The 20,023-nt window shown below is 42.1% G+C and overlaps 1 protein-coding gene across 1 annotated transcript; it reads right to left on the reverse strand.

Annotated features, from left to right (window-relative positions):
* Positions 1 to 15,445: 15,445 nt before the first annotated feature.
* RPS20 (ribosomal protein S20) lies at positions 15,446 to 16,894 on the reverse strand. Its single transcript, XM_080646653.1, has 4 exons — positions 16,701 to 16,894; positions 16,369 to 16,468; positions 16,004 to 16,077; positions 15,446 to 15,662 (listed from the first exon to the last, which is right to left on the reverse strand). Exons 1-4 carry the CDS (start codon positions 16,701 to 16,703, stop codon positions 15,480 to 15,482), a joined length of 360 nt encoding a protein of 119 aa, XP_080502779.1. The 5' UTR covers positions 16,704 to 16,894; the 3' UTR covers positions 15,446 to 15,479.
* Between the last annotated feature and the right edge of the window lie 3,129 nt (positions 16,895 to 20,023).

Genomic DNA, 20,023 nt, shown 5'->3' on the forward strand with positions numbered 1-20,023 from the left:
TTGACACCTTTTGCAAAGTTATCATCTCAAAAGAATACCAGCCTTCTCTTTCCTCAGATGGTTTCATTTCCCAAGGGAGGAATAGAGGAGAAAGAGGGAGAAGATGTTTTGCCTTTTTCCTTTCTTATGAGCACAAGGCTCACTGAACTTAAAATAAAACTTAGAAGCTTCCCACTGGTGTCTTTAGTAGAAAGGGGGCCCTAACCGGTTTGGCTCAGTGGATAGAGCACCGACCTGCGGACTGAAGGGTCCCAGGTTCTATTCCGGTCAAGGGCATGTACCTTGGTTGCGGGTATATCCCCAGGAGGGGGTGTGCAGGAGGCAGCTGATCAATGTTTCTAACTCTCTATCCCTCTCCCTTCCTCTCTGTAAAAAACCAATAAAATATTTTTTAAAAAAAGAAAGAAAGAAGGGGACACTGACTAGGTGCCAACGCAGCCCTCCAAGCATGCCTCCCTGGATTCTGCCCGAATCTACTAGAGAAGCACACTGCCCAGGCCTTCTTTTAGGGGAGATTCTACACCTCGGGAGCCTTGACCCCTGTCCCAAAGTGCACAGGTCAATAGAAGGAGGATAGGTCAAGGGCTCTGAGATATAAGTATCAACTCATTTCCAATTTTGCCTGTGGTAATGGCTTTCTTTTGATCTCTCCCTTTTGATCTCTCCCTTTGCTCAAAACAACTACATCCGGGCAGTAGCTTCCAAAAGGTACTCATTGCTGAGAAACACCAGCATCTTGATACGTTTAACTGACTTAAAACAGAAGCTCACCCTGTGGCTCATCTAGCCCTTATGATTTGACTGCCACGTTCCACAACCAATCCATTGCTTGCGTTCTCAGCCACAAGCACCTCTCAGATGAGACCTCACCACCAGCCAGCCTTCCCCTCAGGAACATCTTCTGCTTCTGCCTCGTGGAATGGAGGCGTCAGTTCTGTGTCCCCTACATTTTGACCTAGAAGTTTTTAGATTAAGTGGAGATGAGCCTTGCCTTCTTCCCGATGTGTTTGGGCACTTTATAAAATTACCTCTCACTCAGATCACAATCCCTGAAGGTCTGGCAGGTACTAGCACTAGTCCACAGCTGAACAATCAGGTGCATTTATTTAAGGCCACAGAAGGAATAGATTTGTTTCATATTATTTCCTTGTAAAATGAAGCAAATGAAGTACTTTTCTAATGGTATCTCCCTGGCTTTGGTGGGTATTCTAGGTGGGCAAAGGAATTACTTATAAAATGCTCCACTGGAGTCCACATAGATGTGAGGGGAAATTTCTCGTAATTTTATTTTTACCAAAAAAAAGTCATACATGCATTCATCTTAAATTGTTTTAAAAAACAATTTATACAGAATATACTGTTGAATAAAATGCTTTGATAACATTTATGCTCCATTTTCTAACATGAAGATATATTAAAATGGTAAAATTTTATCCCAGAAAGTTCTAATCTGATAGATGTATAGGAAGAAAGCCTTCCAATTTGATTTTTGTGTTCTTATGAGTCTAAATGCTTCTGAAAGGAGCGAGTGCCAAAAATGTCACAGGATTCTCAAGATGGCCACCATGTAATGTTGGATACATCTGTTACATGTGAAAGTATTGGGGCAGTCTTGGTGGCCTTCATCTCCAGGTCCTTGGAAAGCTATTAGAAATCATCTGAATTGGCCAATGTGTAATATCAACACAGAACTTCTAGAATCAAAGGTGGCTTTATTTCCAGCACCAATGGTAGATGGATATTTCAGAACAAGAAAACAATCTGAAAATTTTTTACACTGATGCTGGGCTTGGACACCTTAATCGATAATCTGTTACCCTTAAGGTCAGATGTGTTTTTGATTTCAGGTTTGTTTTTTGTGTTGTGGTTTTTTAACTTAAAAGGTTAATACAATGATTATTAACTGAATGTTTGGTAGTGAACACTGGAGGGGGCAAAAAACTTTAGTAAAATAAAATCTTCCTGCAGAAATAGGCCTGAACTCATATTAAGTGGGATGAATATAGCCTATACATTGCTTTAGGTCAGATTTTGCCTTCAAATGAGCTCTAAGATGGGTTTCAGAGTTTTTTGGACTTTTGGAATTGTGGATAAGGGGACAGACTTGTACCCAGGGAGCTGGAAGGATGTGCAAGACCTTTTAATATCAGTGGTGTATCTGATTCAAATGGAGGACATTGGGAGTGTGGTTACCCAAAACCCATTATATGCAGGCATGTTCTAAGATGCAAAACAGTTATGTGTCTCTTTGAAACAACGCAGTCATTAATATAATCTCTGATCACATGCACCTCAGGGAGGGCTGATACTTAGCCGTTCAAGTTGGGGAAAATAGCGGGTGGTTTTAGTTGTCCACAAGAGCTGCCAGGGTGCTGTGGTTGCTAGGATAGTTAAGGGATGCAGAAGTAAGCTACATTCAGAGCTCAAAAAAGGCCACACACACAAAAAGATGCTCTTTCACATGAAAGCCAGACCACATGGAGCATTACATTCTATTCTGAATGCTTGATGGCAGAGCCTCAAACCTTAACTACCCTGGAAAGTCGCTTTGATGTAAGCGATGGGGTGTTCGTGAAAGAGTGGGGAGCATATCAAACGAGGAAGTCTCTGGGCAGTTCGTGGGAGCCACAGCACAGATGTTTTGATGAGAGAGATAAGTGAAATCATTTAAAAACATTTGTTCTGTCAAAGAATTACATTTCTAGTCTTTCTTTGTAAGAGTTTTTCCAAAGTAGATTATCACTCCTAATCTCCTTTTTGTTAATGTACTTAACCCTAAGTAAGGGTTCCGTGGGCTAATAGTAGTCATTCAGTACAGTGCTTCATTGAACAGTTCCCTGAACACAGGAACCGTGGGTGTGCGAGGGACATGGGTGTTTAGTCTCAAGTTGCCCGCTTTCCGGGGACAAGTACAATGACGATACAGGTAGAGCAAGGGAAGTATCATAGGGAACGGCAGGTACAGAATGTGAAGATCATTCTGAGAGATCACAGCTGATGACAAGAACAGGCTTCATTCATAAGTGACATTAGGGTTTAACTCTGAAGGGGGACAGGGCCCAGCAGCGTGGCTCAGTGGTGGAGCACCGACCTATGAACCAGGTCACAGTTTAATTCCCGGGCTGGGCATATGCCCAGGTTGCAGGTTCGAACCCTAGTGTGGGGCGTGCAGGAGGCAGCCGATCAATGATTCTCTCTCATCATTGATACTTCTATCTCTCTCTTCCTCTCCCTTTCTCTCTGAAATCAGTGAAAGTATATTTTAAAAACTAAAGTAAAAGGAGACTGCAGGGAGACGGTTCAGAGAAAGGAGACCACACAGTAGGAGTCTGGGCAGAGAAGTGTGGAGGCATGGAAGGACAGGGCCCCCCAGGCTGTTAGCAGGAGGCTGTGCTTGTACCAGCATCGCCTGGGAGGCTTCTTGAAACAGATCATTGCTCCCCGCCCCAGAGTGTCTGGTTCTGGGGTGAAGGTCTGGGGAGGGACCAGGCCATGGGGGCTGGCCTTCCTGGCTCTGATCGTCCTTTGGGACCCACTGGACACACAGGGGCTCAGCAGCAGGGGAAGCCAATGACCCCGGAGGCAGCACCTCCAGGAGATAATGTGAATCCGGGGAGAAGTGCGGACTTGACTAGGCCACTCTGGTGTTAAGCACAAGGAGACATTAGAGAAGCTCCTTAGGAAGCCCAGTCGGTGGCGGCAGAGAGACGGGTGGGGGGAGAAGCAGCAGAGGGATGGGTGGGCGGGAGGAGCAGCAGAGGGATGGGTGGGAGGGAGGAGCAGCAGAGGGATGGGTGGGAGGGAGGAGCAGCAGAGGGATGGGTGGGAGGGAGGAGCAGCAGAGGGATGGGTGGGAGGGAGGAGCAGCAGAGGGAAGGGTGGGCAGGAGGAGCAGCAGAGGGAAGGGTGGGCGGGAGGAGCAGCAGAGGGAAGGGTGGGCAGGAGGAGCAGCAGAGGGAAGGGTGGGCAGGAGGAGCAGCAGAGGGAAGGGTGGGCGGGAGGAGCAGCAGAGGGAAGGGTGGGCAGGAGGAGCAGCAGAGGGATGGGTGGGCGGGAGGAGCAGCAGAGGGAAGGGTGGGCAGGAGGAGCAGCCGCAGGCCTAGCGGAGGAGAGAGGGGCTCCCAGGCCCACGGGGACACTGCAGCCGCAGATATGATCCCCGGAGGGCCTTGGAGAAAAAAAATTACTTTAAAACTTTTCTTTAATGACAGAAAGAGATCTCTTCTTATTATTTTAATATACTGCCATCAAATATAGGAGTCCAGGTTTTGGTCCTTTTAGGCATCTGTGTTAACTTTTTAATGAACATTTTGGGTAGAATGGTAATGTACTTAAGCAGAGATCTTAGGAAGAAAACTGAATTCTCACTGTTCTGCTCACAAGAGTTCTTGCAGGGTAAGTTCAGTGCTGCCCCGAATATGGATTCTTCTCCCCCTGTCCTTCCTGGAACTAAATGGAATTGAACCGGCCACATAATTTCCCCAACCTCAGCATAGCAGTGAGATGGGGTGCTGAGAAGGGTAGCAGCGAGGCTCTCAATTAGAAATCATGTCTGTGAGAAGCCTTATTTCTCATTAATTAGTTCATTTTGTTTAGATTCTCAACCAGGGACACCTCGCTTATTTGCATAGTCTGGACAACATCTTTCCTTTCTTTCTTTGGGTTAGCCTCATACAATTTGCCCGGTTTTGTAAAATCTCATTATTCATCAAAACCTTTAAAAATATTGATGCTATTGTTGGGCCTTGTCAACTTCTAGAAATCTCAAATATCTGAAATAATGTAAAAATGCTTGAATAACTGGTAGGCTCGAATGTACTCATTTCACCACTATTTACAATTCAAAAATATTGAAACTTTTTAAATAGCTGAGTTATTCATTCAGTCACTCTGTAGTAAAGACCTGATATGGGTCCAGAATTATGCAATACATTGAAGATATTTATGGACCAATTTTAGCCAATTAGAAAGGAAAGATGAACTGAACTGCATAGAACATGTTAAGTGACATATATGTAATAAAGTGAGATAATATCCACGATACATTCTTAAATAGAAATAATCAGAATATAAAATTATTTACAATGATTAGACCTATTTTTTTTAAAGTCAAAGAAAAAAGAAAACACTTGAAGAGAGCACACTCAAATCTTAACGAAAATTGAACTGGGATAGTTTTCATCTATCTTTCAATTTCTGTTATTACGTATTACTTTAATAATGGAAGAGAAGAGAATAATGGAACTAAATTCTCTTTGTAGACTGAACAAAATCAATTAAAATAAACAAGTTGGGTTTTTAAAAATAAAACACACCACATTGATGGGGCTATGAAAGTAACACAAGAGCCAACTGAAAGTTTTCCCAAAAGCCAAAACTGGGACAATTTGAGTAACAAAATAAGTAAATTAGTATTGGATTATAAACCAGAGTATGAAAAAAAATATTCATGAATGCACACTGGTATAAATAGTTTAATAAATAAATACATACATAGAGGAGAAGAGAAAATTTTCCCATGCGGAGTAAGTCCAAATAATTTATGAACTTTGCCTTCAAAGAGATGAAGCATAACACCCCACTCAAAGTGCACACTGCGCACATGGACTTTCTCCCAAAGCGTATGCAGTCAGGCAAGAGGGAGAAGATAAACTTACTGTGGAGAATCTTGACAAGCACCACCTCAGCCAGGTGATCAAAGCCACGTCAACAGTGATTTGTCCTATTGATAGTGTGTACCCTTGATATAACACGATGAAATGGCATTTTACCTCTGGTCTTTCTTCCCCAAACCCACAGCCCCTGTCTACTCATTAGAAAAACATCAGATATATTTCAACGGAGGGGCATCTTCCAATATACCCAACCAGTAACCTTCCAAGCCATCAAGTTCATCAAAATCAAAGACAGTCTGAGATTCTGTCACAACAAGAGCAACAACCTAAGGAGACATAATGGCTAAATGCAAAGTGGTGATCTGGATGCGACCTTGGAACAGAAAAGGGACATCTGGTTAAAACTAAGGAAATCTGAATAAAGTGTGGACTTGACTTAATAATAACATGTCAATATCAGTTCATCCGTTGTGACCAATGCACCATACTAATGTAGGATGTTAATAATAGGGCAAAATGGATGCAAGGCCAATGAGAACTTGCTGTACTGTCCTTGAACTTTTTATGTAAATCTAAAACTTTTCTAAAAACAAATTTTATTAGCATCAACAAAAAAAGATAAACAAGTTTGTTCTTGGTACCAGGAAGTCATAGTCACTATCCTGGCATTTACCTTTATCCGACATCTCAGTTACATTATTTAAGAAGTCCATCTTCTTTTCCATTGTAGATCCTTATTTATAAAGTTAAAACTTCATTAAGAACAAGAAGTGAACAGAACGTTTTTATCTGACTTCTGAAAAACACAAAGTAACAAACCAACCCATACAATAAGCCTTAGACGGTGTAGTCAATTCCAGTCAAATACCTCAGGGGACAGCGCCATCTAGTGTTCTATCACGAAATGAACCAATGGTGGTTTCAGTAACTTCTCTTTTACCCTCTATCCTTTCTAGATGCGATCTTGGAACAGAAAAAGGACATTTGGTTAAAACTTAAATTCTACTTCAAAACTGGAAAAAAAAAGAAAGAGCAACATATCCCCCACCACCAAGAAAGTACTCATAATCTTAAATGACTTGAGCAATCAAGTGGAAATAACTTGGTTTCATTTACAACGTTCGCCTAGAATCTTTGTTTATAAAATGCCTACTTTATGTTCAAAACTTCAGTCCAAAACTAATATGCATGAAAGATATTTCATCAGAAACACAAACTTACAAAAAAGTATAGTAATATAGTCACTTTTTAAAATTTACAAAATAAACCTTATAAAACAGCAGATCTCAATTCTAAGTGTAGGTTTCAGAAACTGCAAAGCTATACATTAATATTGTGTTATTTAACTTTAACCCAACACTTTACATATAGTTCCCTTGCTTAATAAGTTTATGCTTATTTTAATATCACCATGTTATTCATAAATAAACAGTGAAAGAGGAAAGCACGAGCTCAATTAAGGTCTAAAATTACTCAAGTGAAAAACAATGAAATGATTAGTTAACATATATTGTTTTTGAACCAACATGACTTTTAAAAATATGTCATAAAAGAAACACAGCTGAAATAACTGGCACCTTCCAATTGCAAATAACCAAAGTAGCAGTTTGCCTACAGTATAAAGGGCCAGAAGTTACTTTCCCCAAATTTCCTCTGTAATTGGCATATAGAATAAGTGGGACAAAGAAAAACACTCCAGCTCTGTCCGGTTCAGTTGGTTGGAGCATCGTCTCATACAACAAACTGTGTGGGTTCCATCCCTGGTCAGGGCCCATAAAGAAGGCAACCAATTCATGTCTCTCTCTCTCTCTCTCTCTCTCTCTCTCTCTCTCTCTCTCTCTCTCTCTCTCTCTCTCTCTCTCTCCCTCCCTCTCTTTCCCTTACCCAAGTCAATAAAAAACATCTTTGGGTGAGGATTTAAAAAACAATACTCCAGTTAGTATAGTAGTCCCCACTTAGCTGTGGTTTTGCTTTCCTTGGTTTTAGTTATCCACAGTCAACTGCAGTCTAAAAATACTATATGAAAAAGTCCAGAAATAAGAAATTCATAAGTTTTAAATTGCACACAGTTCTGAGTGGCATGATAAAATCTCACGTTATCTCGCTCTGTCCATCCTTGGAAGTGAAGCATCCCTTTGTCCAGCATCTCCATGCTACATATGCTCCCTGCTTGCCTGATAGTCACTCAGCTATCAAATACCAAGTCACCCTTATTTTACTTACTCATGGCCCCACACTGCAAGAGTAGTGATGCTGGCAAGTTGGCTTTGCCAAAGAGAAGCCGCAAAGTGCTTCCTTTACGTAAAAAGGTGAACGTTCTCAACTTAAGAAAGAAAACCATATGCTGAGGTTGCTAAGCTCTACAATAAGAATGGACTTTCTATCTGTGAAATTGTGAAGGAAAAAGAAACCTGCGCTACTTCTGCTGTCACATCGCAAACTGCACAAGTTATGTCGGTGGAGTGTGACAGGTGCTTAGTTACGATGGAAAGGGCATTATGTTTGTGGGTGGAAGATATGAACAGAAAACCTGTTCTGATTAATGACATGTTGGGCCAGAAAGCACTGAGCCTATACAAAGACTTCAGCAAGGTGTCCCCTAAGATGAATGATAACAATCTATTTTCTGCAAGTGAGGGGTGATTACACAAATTCAGGACGAGGTTTGGACTGAAAAATAGAAAAACTGCTGGAGAGAGAGAGAGAGAACATTCACATAACTGTTTTATGTATATTGTTATAATTGTTCTATTTTATTATTAGTTACTGTTAATTTATTACTGTGCCTAATTTATAAATTAAACTTTATCTTAGGTACGCATATATAGGAAAAAACATAGTATGTTACTATCCACAGTTTCAGGCACCTACTGGGGGGTCTTAGAATGTGTCCCCCATACTGTAATTTGAATAGTCCTTTTGCCCTCTCTGATCACAAAGACATATTAAGATAGACCATTGAAGCAATTATTTCCACCACACCTTGGATTAAGAGGTGCAGCCTTGTATTAAGAAGTCATCTGTTGATTGGTGTGGGGGGGGGGGGGGGACTATAATACTTTCAACAATAAAAATAAATTTAAAAAAAAGAAGTCATCTGTCAAATAAGATGGGTTTTTGTTTTTCCAGATTTCACTAAGATTCAGTTGGTAGAGAACTTAAAGGCTCTGATCATTTACCCAGGCTATAATTTATCTTAGTTTTCTTTTCTTTTTTCACACAAAAACCTCTCTTAGGTTTGGGACTTAAAAGTTTTCCTGAACTCAAGCAACTTACTGTCCAACTTAAATGATGATATCTGTGGTATAGTATGTCTGCTGACAATTTGCCCCATTTTATTAGTTGATGTGGATTTTTTTAAGATTTTAAAATTGATTTTTAGAGAAAGAGAATGCTTAGAGGGAGGGAGGGAGGGAGGGAGGGAGGGAGGGAGGGAGGGAGAAAAACATCAATATGAGAGAGAAATATCGATCGATCGGCTGCCTCCTGCACCCCCCGCCATTGGGGACAAGTACAATGGGGAGGAACTGCTGCCTTTCCCTCCAACCCCCACAAAAACAGAAAAACCAAAACAAAGGCGGGAACTTTAAGAGAAGAAGGTGCGGATCTTAGGAGTGCTGGGAAGAATGGCCTTTTGCTGTGCTAAAATGAGGAATGGAGGGTCCTGGGGTGAGGAAGATAAAATTCATCTCCTAGGCAGCAGAGGAGTGCCAGCCGAGAGCCAGGAGAGGTGCCCATCAGGATATGTGTGGGAGCAGCCCCGTGGGCATGCTGGGCAGGCGGCTCACCTGCATGCTGGTGGGCATGCTGACCTGTGGGCTCTGTGGGACTCTCCCTCGCTGTCCATGGAGAGCAAAAGTAACAGTTGCTACTGGATTTCATTAGTGAAACCTCATCTATAGACTGAGGATGCTGCCCTGCACCCCACAGGGCTATTTCAGAAGTAAGTGAACTACTGTGTGTGAACATGTTTGCACAGTGTCTGACGTAGAACAGCCACCCAAAAAAGATTTTTATTTTTCATATCTCAGAAAATGACATTGAGGATACTTACAAGTAAGAAATGTTGGGGATCCAATAGGCATATTCCAGGTATTCGGTGGGGCTCCCGCTAAGTGAAATGTGATTTCGCCCTCTCCCACCACGCAACCAAGAGCCCTCGGGCTGTGACACTGGGGACACTTTCTCCTCTCCTGAACCTTGGGCCCAGGCCAGCTCCCTGAACTCTCCTGTCTTCTTCGTGGAGGCTCCCAAGGATGCTTTCCTCTCAGTGACAGCCCCCACTGGGCTTTTTTTTCCCTCCAAAACAGGATTCTCTTCAGCTCCCACTTTCTTATAAGGCCCTTTCTACTTAAAGGATTTCTTATCATCGAGAACAGACATGAAATAAGAAGGCACAAAGTCCTGGTCCTCCAGTGTCCAAATCCGGAGCCAACAAATAGAAAGCCCGTGGGCTTTCGCTCTCTCTCTGCATTCTCCAGAGAGGGAGGTTTCCACAGAGACCCCTCCTCCTCACCCCCAATATCAAAGGGAGGGTGGATTTAGTTGAATTTTCTTTGAGAGATGTCCACGGTTATAAGTTGATTTTAAAATAAGTGAAAATTATAGACAATAAGCACATTTCCTTGTTTAGTAATTGAAGTAGGATTTCCATTTTAATTCAACTCCTCACCATTTGGTGTTTGTTGTAACTTCAGGAATTGTTCACTGATTTTGCAAAATTTTATACATTACTGTGATTATAAAAATATACCTTAGGGTTGAGTAGATTTAAAACAATATAATGACTTTCAGTGCCATTGGTGAGTTAAGGTCACAGAGTTGTTGTTTTTTCCATATATACTTTTCTTATTATTTCAGAGAGGGAGAGATAGAAACATCAATGATGAGAATCATTGATTGGCTACCTCCTGCATGCCCCACACTGGGGATCAAGCCAGCAACCTGGGCATGTGCTCTGACCAGGAATTGAACCCGTGACCTCCTATTTCACAGGTTGATGCTCAACCGCTGAGCCACACCGGCCAGGCAAGGTAACAGTTTTATAATTGAATGAGGTCTGGGGTATACATCACTGCAGGTGTGAATACATTTCCACCAACTACACAGGCAGATTAATGACCAAGGGGCTATTTTAGTAAATTTTCAAGAAAAAAAAAATTGCCCTCAGGAATGTCTTCAAAGTTGCAGTTAAATTGTGCAATGATTAAAATTTGCTGTAATAAATTTCATACCAATCCTGAGTTCCTGGGATTAATAACAAACATACAAAGATTTATTGTGCCGTGAGTTCTAGGACCTCCTGCAGAACTAAGAGACATCCTCAGAGACATGGACAGGGTGGGTGGAGAGGTCCTGAGGGCTGGTCTTAATGCCACCACTCCCTCTAAGGGGCCAGGCAGTGCCAGGGTAGGGCACCATGTTCTCTAGTTCCAGATAAAAGGCAAAGAGAAGGAATATCATAGCTCCTGTGTTCAGAAGGGCATGAGGAAATGAAATGGGGGAGTTGGGGTGGGGGTGGTATAATTCCTCTTGGTTCTGTAGAAGGCCCAGGTAGGAGAGAAGAGAGCTGAACATGATCCCATGTTTAACTATTACAACATACAGCTCTCACCCTTCACAACACCCATGGAGCTTCAAGGGAAGAAAGAGAAAATAAGCCCCATTTGGTGGGGCTCCTTCTCCTCCCTCAATGTCTAGGACATCTTGACCACAGATCTCCACGAAAGCCTGAAGATGCAGGAGGAAAGGCATAGAGGAAGCTGGTTCAGTCTGTACCCTTGATTCGCCAACCTGTTTTAACTGCTTACTTAAAAAGCAGCTAATTATTGAGGAGCTGGCATGGGAATGAAAAGAAAAGGGGCTTCTGAAAAATAGTAAAAGAGGAAGAAGAGAATGGAAAATGCTAAGTTTATCAGGCATCTTGTTTCTATATCTGATACACTACTATGTGTTGGCTAAATCAATTCAGTAGCATCCACCATTGAATGATAGAATTTTTAGATCCAGTTTGGGGCAGGTTGAGCTTTTTCTGTGTAATTATAGAAAAAAAGGTGTCCACATTAGCCCAACCAGTGACTCCCAGATCACAAGAGAGAGTCACGGTAAGCCAACTAAGTCAAGACAAGAGGTATCTGGGAAAGTTAAAGGCATTCGTACGTATATGAGGGGAAGGAGTAAGAAGGCAAGACATTTGTTAATGCTAATTTTTGCTAAGTTTTAAGGGGAAGAATAATTAATTGCAAAGATTAATGTCATTTACTACGGCTCACTATGTAGAATGTTTATCCTCTTTGATGTCACCTGAATAGAAAAATGATGGCATGGCTGTTTGTGGAGAGGCCCACATGATACAGACAGACCTTCTGTAAAGGATTGGGGAACCTCCGAGTTCTGACATAAAAACTTTCCTGTATATTTACCTTCCACAGGAAGAGAACATTTCTTCTTTGGCACCTTTTTTTTTTTTGTCATTTTATTTTCTCCCTTTGGCACCTTCTTAACCTGGTTCAGATCCCTGACTGGTATCAAATAGCTTTTCATACAAGTAATGTATCACAGAAAAGAGAGCACCAAACTCTACTTTGTTTCTATATCTGAACCATTGCTCATGTAAATGGTGAAGCTATTTCAATTGTGAACGTAAATGCATTCCCCATCCAGCCCCCAATAAGTTTAGTACCCACCTGGCACCACAGTTATTACAGTGTTATTAACTATATCCCCTATGCTGTACTTACACCCCCAAGACTGTTTTATGACTACCACTTTGTACTTCTTAATCCCCTCACTTTTTCACAAAGCCCCCTCCCTTCTGGCAACCATCAATCTTTGTATCTATGAGTCTTAAACAGTTATCTTTAGATCAATTAAAAAGAATTAATTTACCTTCAATTATTCCTTTCCCTTCTTCCATTCTTTATATAAATCTGTGTCTGACCTATATAATTTCCTTCTGCCTGAAACTTTCTTCTAATATTCCAGGAAAGGTCTATTGGCAATGAATCCCCTCAGGTTTTGTTAGTCTGAAAAAGTCTGTATTTCTCCTTCATTTTTAAAGGATAATTTCTTTAAACACTGAAGATTTTACTCCATTCTCTTCTTGCTTGTATGGCTTCCGTGGAGAAGGTTGCTGTAATTCTTATCCTTGTTCCTCTATAGGCAAGTTACACACACCACACACACACACCCTCCTTCCCACGTGCCCGAATTCTTTCAGTTTTCTCGTCTTTGCTTTTCTACAGTTTGAATAGGATATGCCTAACTATAGATTTTTAGGTATTTAACTGGCATGATGTCCTCTTAAAATTCTTGGTGTCTGTCAATAATTTTGGAAAATTACCAGACTTTAAATATTTCTTCTCCATTCTTTCTTTCTGGCATTCCAACTATGCATGTTACAACTTTTATGATTATCCCATAGTTCTTAGATGTTTGGCTCTGTTTTTTCCACTTTAAATTTTAGTTTGAGAAATTTCAACTGACCTATCAGCAAGCTCAGACTTTCCTCTGCTTAGTCTAGTCCATCAGACATTGTTAATGTGCTGTTGACTTTGATTCCTTTTTAGTTTCCATTATCCATGTTCATAAATGTTACCTTTTTCCATGAGCCTTTCCCATATGCATGTTATTCCTAATTACCTTTCCCATAATTTCATTTATCAGTGTCATCTATGTTCTAATGGCTGCTTTATTTTTGCCAGTGTTCTTGCCTTCTGGCATACCTTGAAGTGTTTAGACCTTGAAATTGGGATATCTTACCAGGTAATAAAACTGAGGCGAATAGGTCATTTATGTAAGGGTTTGTTACTCTGGCTAGGAGCTGGACTGTGCTTAGTTTGCTGCAACTATAAGCATTAATAGGCTTCAAATTTCTCTAGTGGATTTTTTTCCTTCACTCTTGATTTTGGGACTTCTCTTGAACTACTGTGTCTTGCAGCTCTCAGCTCTAATCCATTATTGCTAATAGTTACTACATTTTATGAAGTGTTAGGTCATGGGCGAGAGGGAATTTTCTAAACAAGTGTATTAGTTGTCCCATCTCAGGGGTGTGGGTCAGCATTTCTAACTCTTCTCCCCCAGTATAGTTTTTACTCCTAGCCCCTCTCATAGCTTCGGCATCCTCCAAATTTTCCTTCAAAATCCCTGCCCCTGTTGACTATAAATGTTAGTCTTCCTTGAGACAGAAAGGCTGAAGTAGGATAAATTAGGGCTGGGTTCTCTTCCTCAGATGGGATGTTTCAGAACCAGGCTGTGTTTCCCTATGGCTGTTTCCCCAGACAATTCAGTCAGGGAGCTTTTTGGAACCCTTCTGGGAACCTACCTGGTGAGGTCACCTGGGGGAAAATCTGTGAAATGGTCCCTATACCATGATTGTAGCCCTGGTTTTCACTTTTTTTTATTTTATTAATTTCTTTATTGATTAAGGTATCACATCCTGGTTTTCACTTTCATGCTAGTCTGCAAGCAACCTCCAATAATCAAAATTGTTTCAGTACTCCAAAAAAATTGACAGCAGCTTCTGCTCTAGGTTATCTTATGGTTGTGATCAATTCTCTAGATTTGGGGATGGTGGCTTGCCCTGTGACCTCAGTTCTCTTGATTGGAACAAGAAGTTTTGACATCAGCAATATGAATCACCATTGGCTCTTAATAATGCTTCATCTAGGAAACTGTTACAATCCTAACTGGCTAGCAGTTAGAACTTAAAGCAGAAAGGAATCCAACAGTGGGCTATTATTTAGCATCTAAGCTAGGGCATTTTTTTTAAAGAGAGGAGAAACATATGAAACGTCCATCAGTCTCCCCTCCTCCAACCTGGGTATGTGCCTGACCAGGAATCCAACCCACCTTTTGGTGTACAGGACAATGCTCCAACTAAATGAGCCACATTGGCCAGAACTAACTTAGGGCAGTGGTCGGCAAACTGCGGCTCACAAGCCACATGCGGCTCTTTGGCCCCTTGAGTGTGGCTCTTTCACAAAATACCACGGCCTGGGCGAGTCTATTTTGAAGAAGCGGCGTTAGAAGTTTAAAAAATTTGGCTCTCAAAAGAAATTTCAATCATTGTACTGTTGATATTTGGCTCTGTTGACTAATGAGGTTGCCGACCACTGACCTAGGGCATTTTTGAGAGTAAAAGGGAGACTTCATTATTTACATGGAGGAAACAGACATAAACCAGAACTCTCCCACGCAAATTGGGGTGTACGGGCAGCTACTAATAACCAGTCATATCATAAAAGGCAATAAAGCCTAGGACAGTGGTCGGCAAACTGTGGCTCGAGAGGGGCTTAATCACAAGGAACAACAACAACCTCTAATTATTGGAATCAAGAGTCTAGGCCAGCGGTCAACAAACTCATTAGTCAACCTAGCGGCAAACCGCGGCTCGCAAGCCGCAGTTTGCTGACCACTGGCCTAGGAGATTAGAGTAGCTCCTTTTACTCTTCATACTTATTTTATTATCTCTATAGTTTTGTGCATCTCCATAGATTTTCAGCACTATATACTTTTAAAAGTAAAAAATGAGTTATTATTCACTAGAACTCCTTACCCCAAAAAAGTTTTGTTATAAGTCTCTATAGTAATATTAAAATAAAAATCCTACTTTTACAAAGCTGTTTATACCAGTATTCTCAGATCTCTAGCCAGAATTAAAACGAGGAAGTCCTCTTGTAAATAGGGATAACATCATTCCCACTGTTTTATAGTTATAAGGAAGTTCACATCACATTCATTGTGCACTTTAGCATCATGCCAGAAACCTTTTATACTACAAATCTATATCCCTAAGATCTGCCAGTATCATGAATAAAAGTCACAAAACGTAACTGATAGCCAATTTATTAAAAAAAGCCTGATTTAAGCATCTGCAATGGTGACTTCAACCTCCACTCCCGGCTCAATGCTGATGGAAGTAATCTGCTTGACAATCTCGGAAGGGCTGTGCAAGTCGATGAGCCGCTTGTGGATCCTCATCTGAAACCGATCCCAGGTCTTAGAGCCCTCCCCACAGGGAGTCTTCCTCGTAGTGATTCTCAGAGTCTGCACGGAAAGAAAGGAAACCACGCGTTTATGGCTTCATGCTCCTGTCCGGGACATCTGGAAAGCTATGCTCAAGTACTCCGTCTTAAAGTTTCCCAGGGCACCACCCCTCTTCACACAAACCGGTTTCAGATGCTTCCCATTTACGACAGCGAGTCCCTTTCCCCCCCGCCCCCAGGCAAGCAGCAAAGAGGCTCCACTGCGGCCTCTTAAAAATGAGATGCTCAATGGGAACCCCCCTCTACCGGCAAACGGAACTTTTGGCAGCCAAGCCCATATCCCAAGTCAAACTTCGGACTTCCACAACCACGATCGTAAGCAAGCCCTACGGTTTACTTCACCTTGGTCGGCATCCGGACTGGCCCTTTCACTTTGAGATTCTTTTCCTTTGCGCCTCTGATCAAGTCAGCACACACTACAGAGACATAAGCACACCCTTCAGTTCATTCAGAACCACCAGAGTCGCCCTAAGAAACGTTAACTGCTGCTGGCTCAGAATAGCGTATAGACTATCACCGTCATTCAACAAGCAATTATCTCCTCATCGCCAACTATGAAGGACAAGGCACAGTAGAAATGAAATACCATCTTTTGTCTTCTCAAAAGTAAGCGACTTGTGTCACCTTCCTTCTGAGTCCATCTTGCACAGAACAAATTAAACCTCCTGGCCCTTTCGGCCCCAAGGTCTCCCCCCGAACCTACTGACCCTTCTCCAGGGACTTGACATTGCGGCTGGTTAGCGTGATTCTAATTCGGTGAATCGCCACCTCTGGTTCCACGGGTGTCTTCCCGGTATCTTTAAAAGCCTATTGAACAAGTGAGAAAAACACCAGAAAAACTTTTTAAAGTCTGCCACTTCTGGGGACGAGCGTTGTCACAAGCTTCCCGGGTTCCTCCGCCATGCCAGGAGCCCCCGGACTAGTGAGTCTCGTTTACTCACCGCCTCCCCCCAGCCCGGCATCCGTCCCCAGAAGAGAGCGAGGCGCGGGCCCGAGTCCCGCGACCGCCACCACCGCGCGGCGCCGCCCTCCGCCTCACCATGGCTGCGGCGCGGCTTCCTGACCGACTTGTTCCTCGGCGAGAGCGAACAGCGGTGAGTCAGGAGCGGGCAGGACGGAGCTGCTGTGCAGCAACCACGTCTTCCTCAAAGAGAAAGGCGTGCAACCCGCTCAGCGCTTATATAGCTGCGCTCGCGTCTGCTTCCGGGTCCCACACTTCTCTCCGCACTGCCCCGGAAGAGGAATAGCCCCATTGACACTGGAGGCTCTAGAGGCGGCTGCGCGAGCCGGGGCTGGAGCGCCGCGGGGGTTGGCGGGAAAAGCGCACACTCGGGCGCCCCCTGTCGGCCTGGCGGAGTCAGAGCCCCTGAAGATGGCTCCCCCCTCCCCCCCCCCCCCTTTCCCCCCTCGGCAGCCAGCGCCAGCACAGTACCAGGACAGGGAGAATGCGACCTGGCCTAAAACCTGAGAAACTTCTTTCTGGAGAACTTACCTCCGGCGAAGCGACTCCTGTGGTTTTTACAGTGCAAAATTTGCTTCCCACGCAAACAGAGTCAGTCGTTCTCTGAGTAAGTGGGTAAGTTTTCTGAGTTTAACTCACATGGGGATTAGGAAAAATGCTTCCGATAACCTGGGCATGCTATTTTTCAAAATTAATAGGTAGTTATTTTTCATAGCCTGAAATATCCTTTGGCCTCCCAGACCTCTATAAGCATCTACATCTGTTTCTAGAAACCACTGTATCTTGGGTTCTCCCTTTCCAGGAAAATGAGGGATTTTCCTGGAGCAGGTTGTATATCTGGAGGCCCAGTCTGGAGACTCAGACTATCCACCTGATTCTAAGACATGTTATCTCCTCTCTCTTCCCATGAAGTAATGTTGGACAGGATCCTTCAAGATTGCCCTAATACTGAGCATCTATCTATATATATATATATAAAAGCCCAGCGATGGGACCACCAGAACGACCTGTGGCTATGACACGCACTGCGGCAGCCAACCCGCCTGACCTGGGCCCGGATTGGGGATGGGGCCGGCCCACCGCCCGTGGCTCCTCCCTGCCAGCCAGGCGGCCCCCTGGGCTCCCATCCGGGCGGGCAGGCCAGACCCCACCTATGCACAAATCAGACCCCACCTATGCACGAATTCGTGCACCGGGCCCATAGTCTATTCATAATCAAGTGTGGGACGAAGTACAGTGGAAAAAACAGGAGTAGTCAACTGACCTAGGCAGCCAGGCGTGTAGTGGGTACACATATACAGTAAGCCCTCGGTTTTGCGGATCTCGATTTAACAGACTAATGGACAAAATTTCCTATCCCTATGTCATATGTGAAAATTAACACCCTGTTAATTTTAAAATGCTTTTAACCAAGATTTGCTTATAATTAAATTAACAGGTTATTTTTTTGTTATTAATTCACTGTTATTTCTAACACATTTTAGCAACAAAGCCATGTGTTGGAAAAACCATTGTAGTAATTTCACCGACATAAATATTACCTTTCTACATCTATAGTCTACATACTTATATCCAAGAGTAGCAGCTTATTAACAATGTTCAGCGAACAATTGGCACGTGATGACTCGGTACTGGTTCTCTTGTGGACTTTCTGCAGCAGTTTTAACGTGGGCCTGTTCGATGTGCCCACTTGCTGCACTAAGCCACATGCCAGTTTGTGCATTTGTTTACTCGTGGTGACTGGTGGATTCACGCATTTACTACACCTGTGCAGTATAAATTTAGAACTACAGTAATACATATAGAAAACCTTTCTGTGAAATTAAGCTTTTCATACATAATTCTAATTACACAAATGTGCCTACGTAAGTAAAAACAGGTAAACTAACTAATTTGTCCATTTTTAACATACCCATTCGGAAAACCTACTTTATTACATAATGGACTTTTGGGTTTTACGGACACCTCCTTGCCCGAATTAGTCCGTTATATCGAGGTTTTACTGTACCTAAATATGAAGGGCTGTTTAAATAGAATGAAATACAGGGCAGAAGGAAGAGTAAATAATCTCATTATTTTACCTGTGAACCTCTGAGTGCAGAAAAGTTATTTGCTCAGACAAGGAATTGGTGAATGTCAGAGCTCTGACCCCTCCAATTAGGACTCTTTCTTGAACCTTTCTCTTCTGTTCCTTGGAAGGAAATTGTATTTGAAATGCTTATAAAATAATAGTATTGATTTACTTATTTGGTGATAACTGGCTTTCTTTGGCTTACAAAGAATATATATACTAGATTTTGCTGCCATTTAACAATCCATTTACATGTGAAAATTGGATATTGTCCAGTGGAGTTATTCTAAAATGTCATCCATTGGCTGTAAATATTAGTAGAATTTCCAGCAGAAAAACAAAAACCTGCATTCTTGCTGTATTGGCTGTAACCAAAATGAGACTTCATAATTTAGGGATTTAACTTAGCAGTAAGTTAAGTTATCAGCGAACAAAAGTTCAATTGCCTAAGCTCCCCAGGATGTGATCACCCACCATGGCATTAGTACTGAAGGTGAAGGCGCATTTTCACAGCTTACAGCAGCATTCACGTTTTACCAGTGCTCGAAGGACAACCAGAAATTCCATGATGGAGAAGTACATTGGTGATTCGTTCCAATAACAAATATCTACATCTATTCTTAGGCTTGCATTCCCCTTTAAGCACTTGAGGAAATGGTGAACAAATTAACTTCCCTGACCGTAGAAAAAGAATTTCAGTATAGACAAAGGCAAAATGTGGCCAGGAATGCATGGGAAAAATTGTTGATGTGACTGGAACTAAGGAAACAGCTGGTTAAGATAATATGAGACAAATGTAATGAAAACCTCACTATTTTTAAGTTGATAAGTAGTTTCAAATATTTTGTTGTATTTTTCCTCTTGAAAGTTAGCAGCTGCTATAGTCCCCAAATCTTAACTTAATATGTAATATTTTAATATTAGATGTAAGATATTCATTAAGGAAAAAGTAGAATTTAAAAGGATGCACAAAAGAAGAAAATGCCACCAGTCAGAGATAAACCACTGTTTATACCTTCAAGTGTGTATATATCTCTTTATAGTCTATACAGGATTTGGTAAGTTGCTTTATTCACAGAATATTTTGTTACAATAAATATACTTCTGCAACATCTCCTTTAATAACTGAACTATATGAATGGTTCATCATAACTTATTGAACTAGTCCCCTATATTTAGACATTTAGGCTGTTTTTTTTTTTCACTCTTGTGAACATGAGATACATGCTTCTCGACCAAGGTTCCTCAGTCTCAGCACAATTGACATTTTGAGCTAGATAATTCTTTGTTGTGGGGGCTATCCACTGCATTGTAGAATGTTTGATGACAT

Source organism: Plecotus auritus (genome assembly GCF_963455305.1).
Source record: "Plecotus auritus genome assembly, chromosome: 11".
NCBI classification, from domain to species: Eukaryota; Metazoa; Chordata; class Mammalia; order Chiroptera; family Vespertilionidae; genus Plecotus; species Plecotus auritus.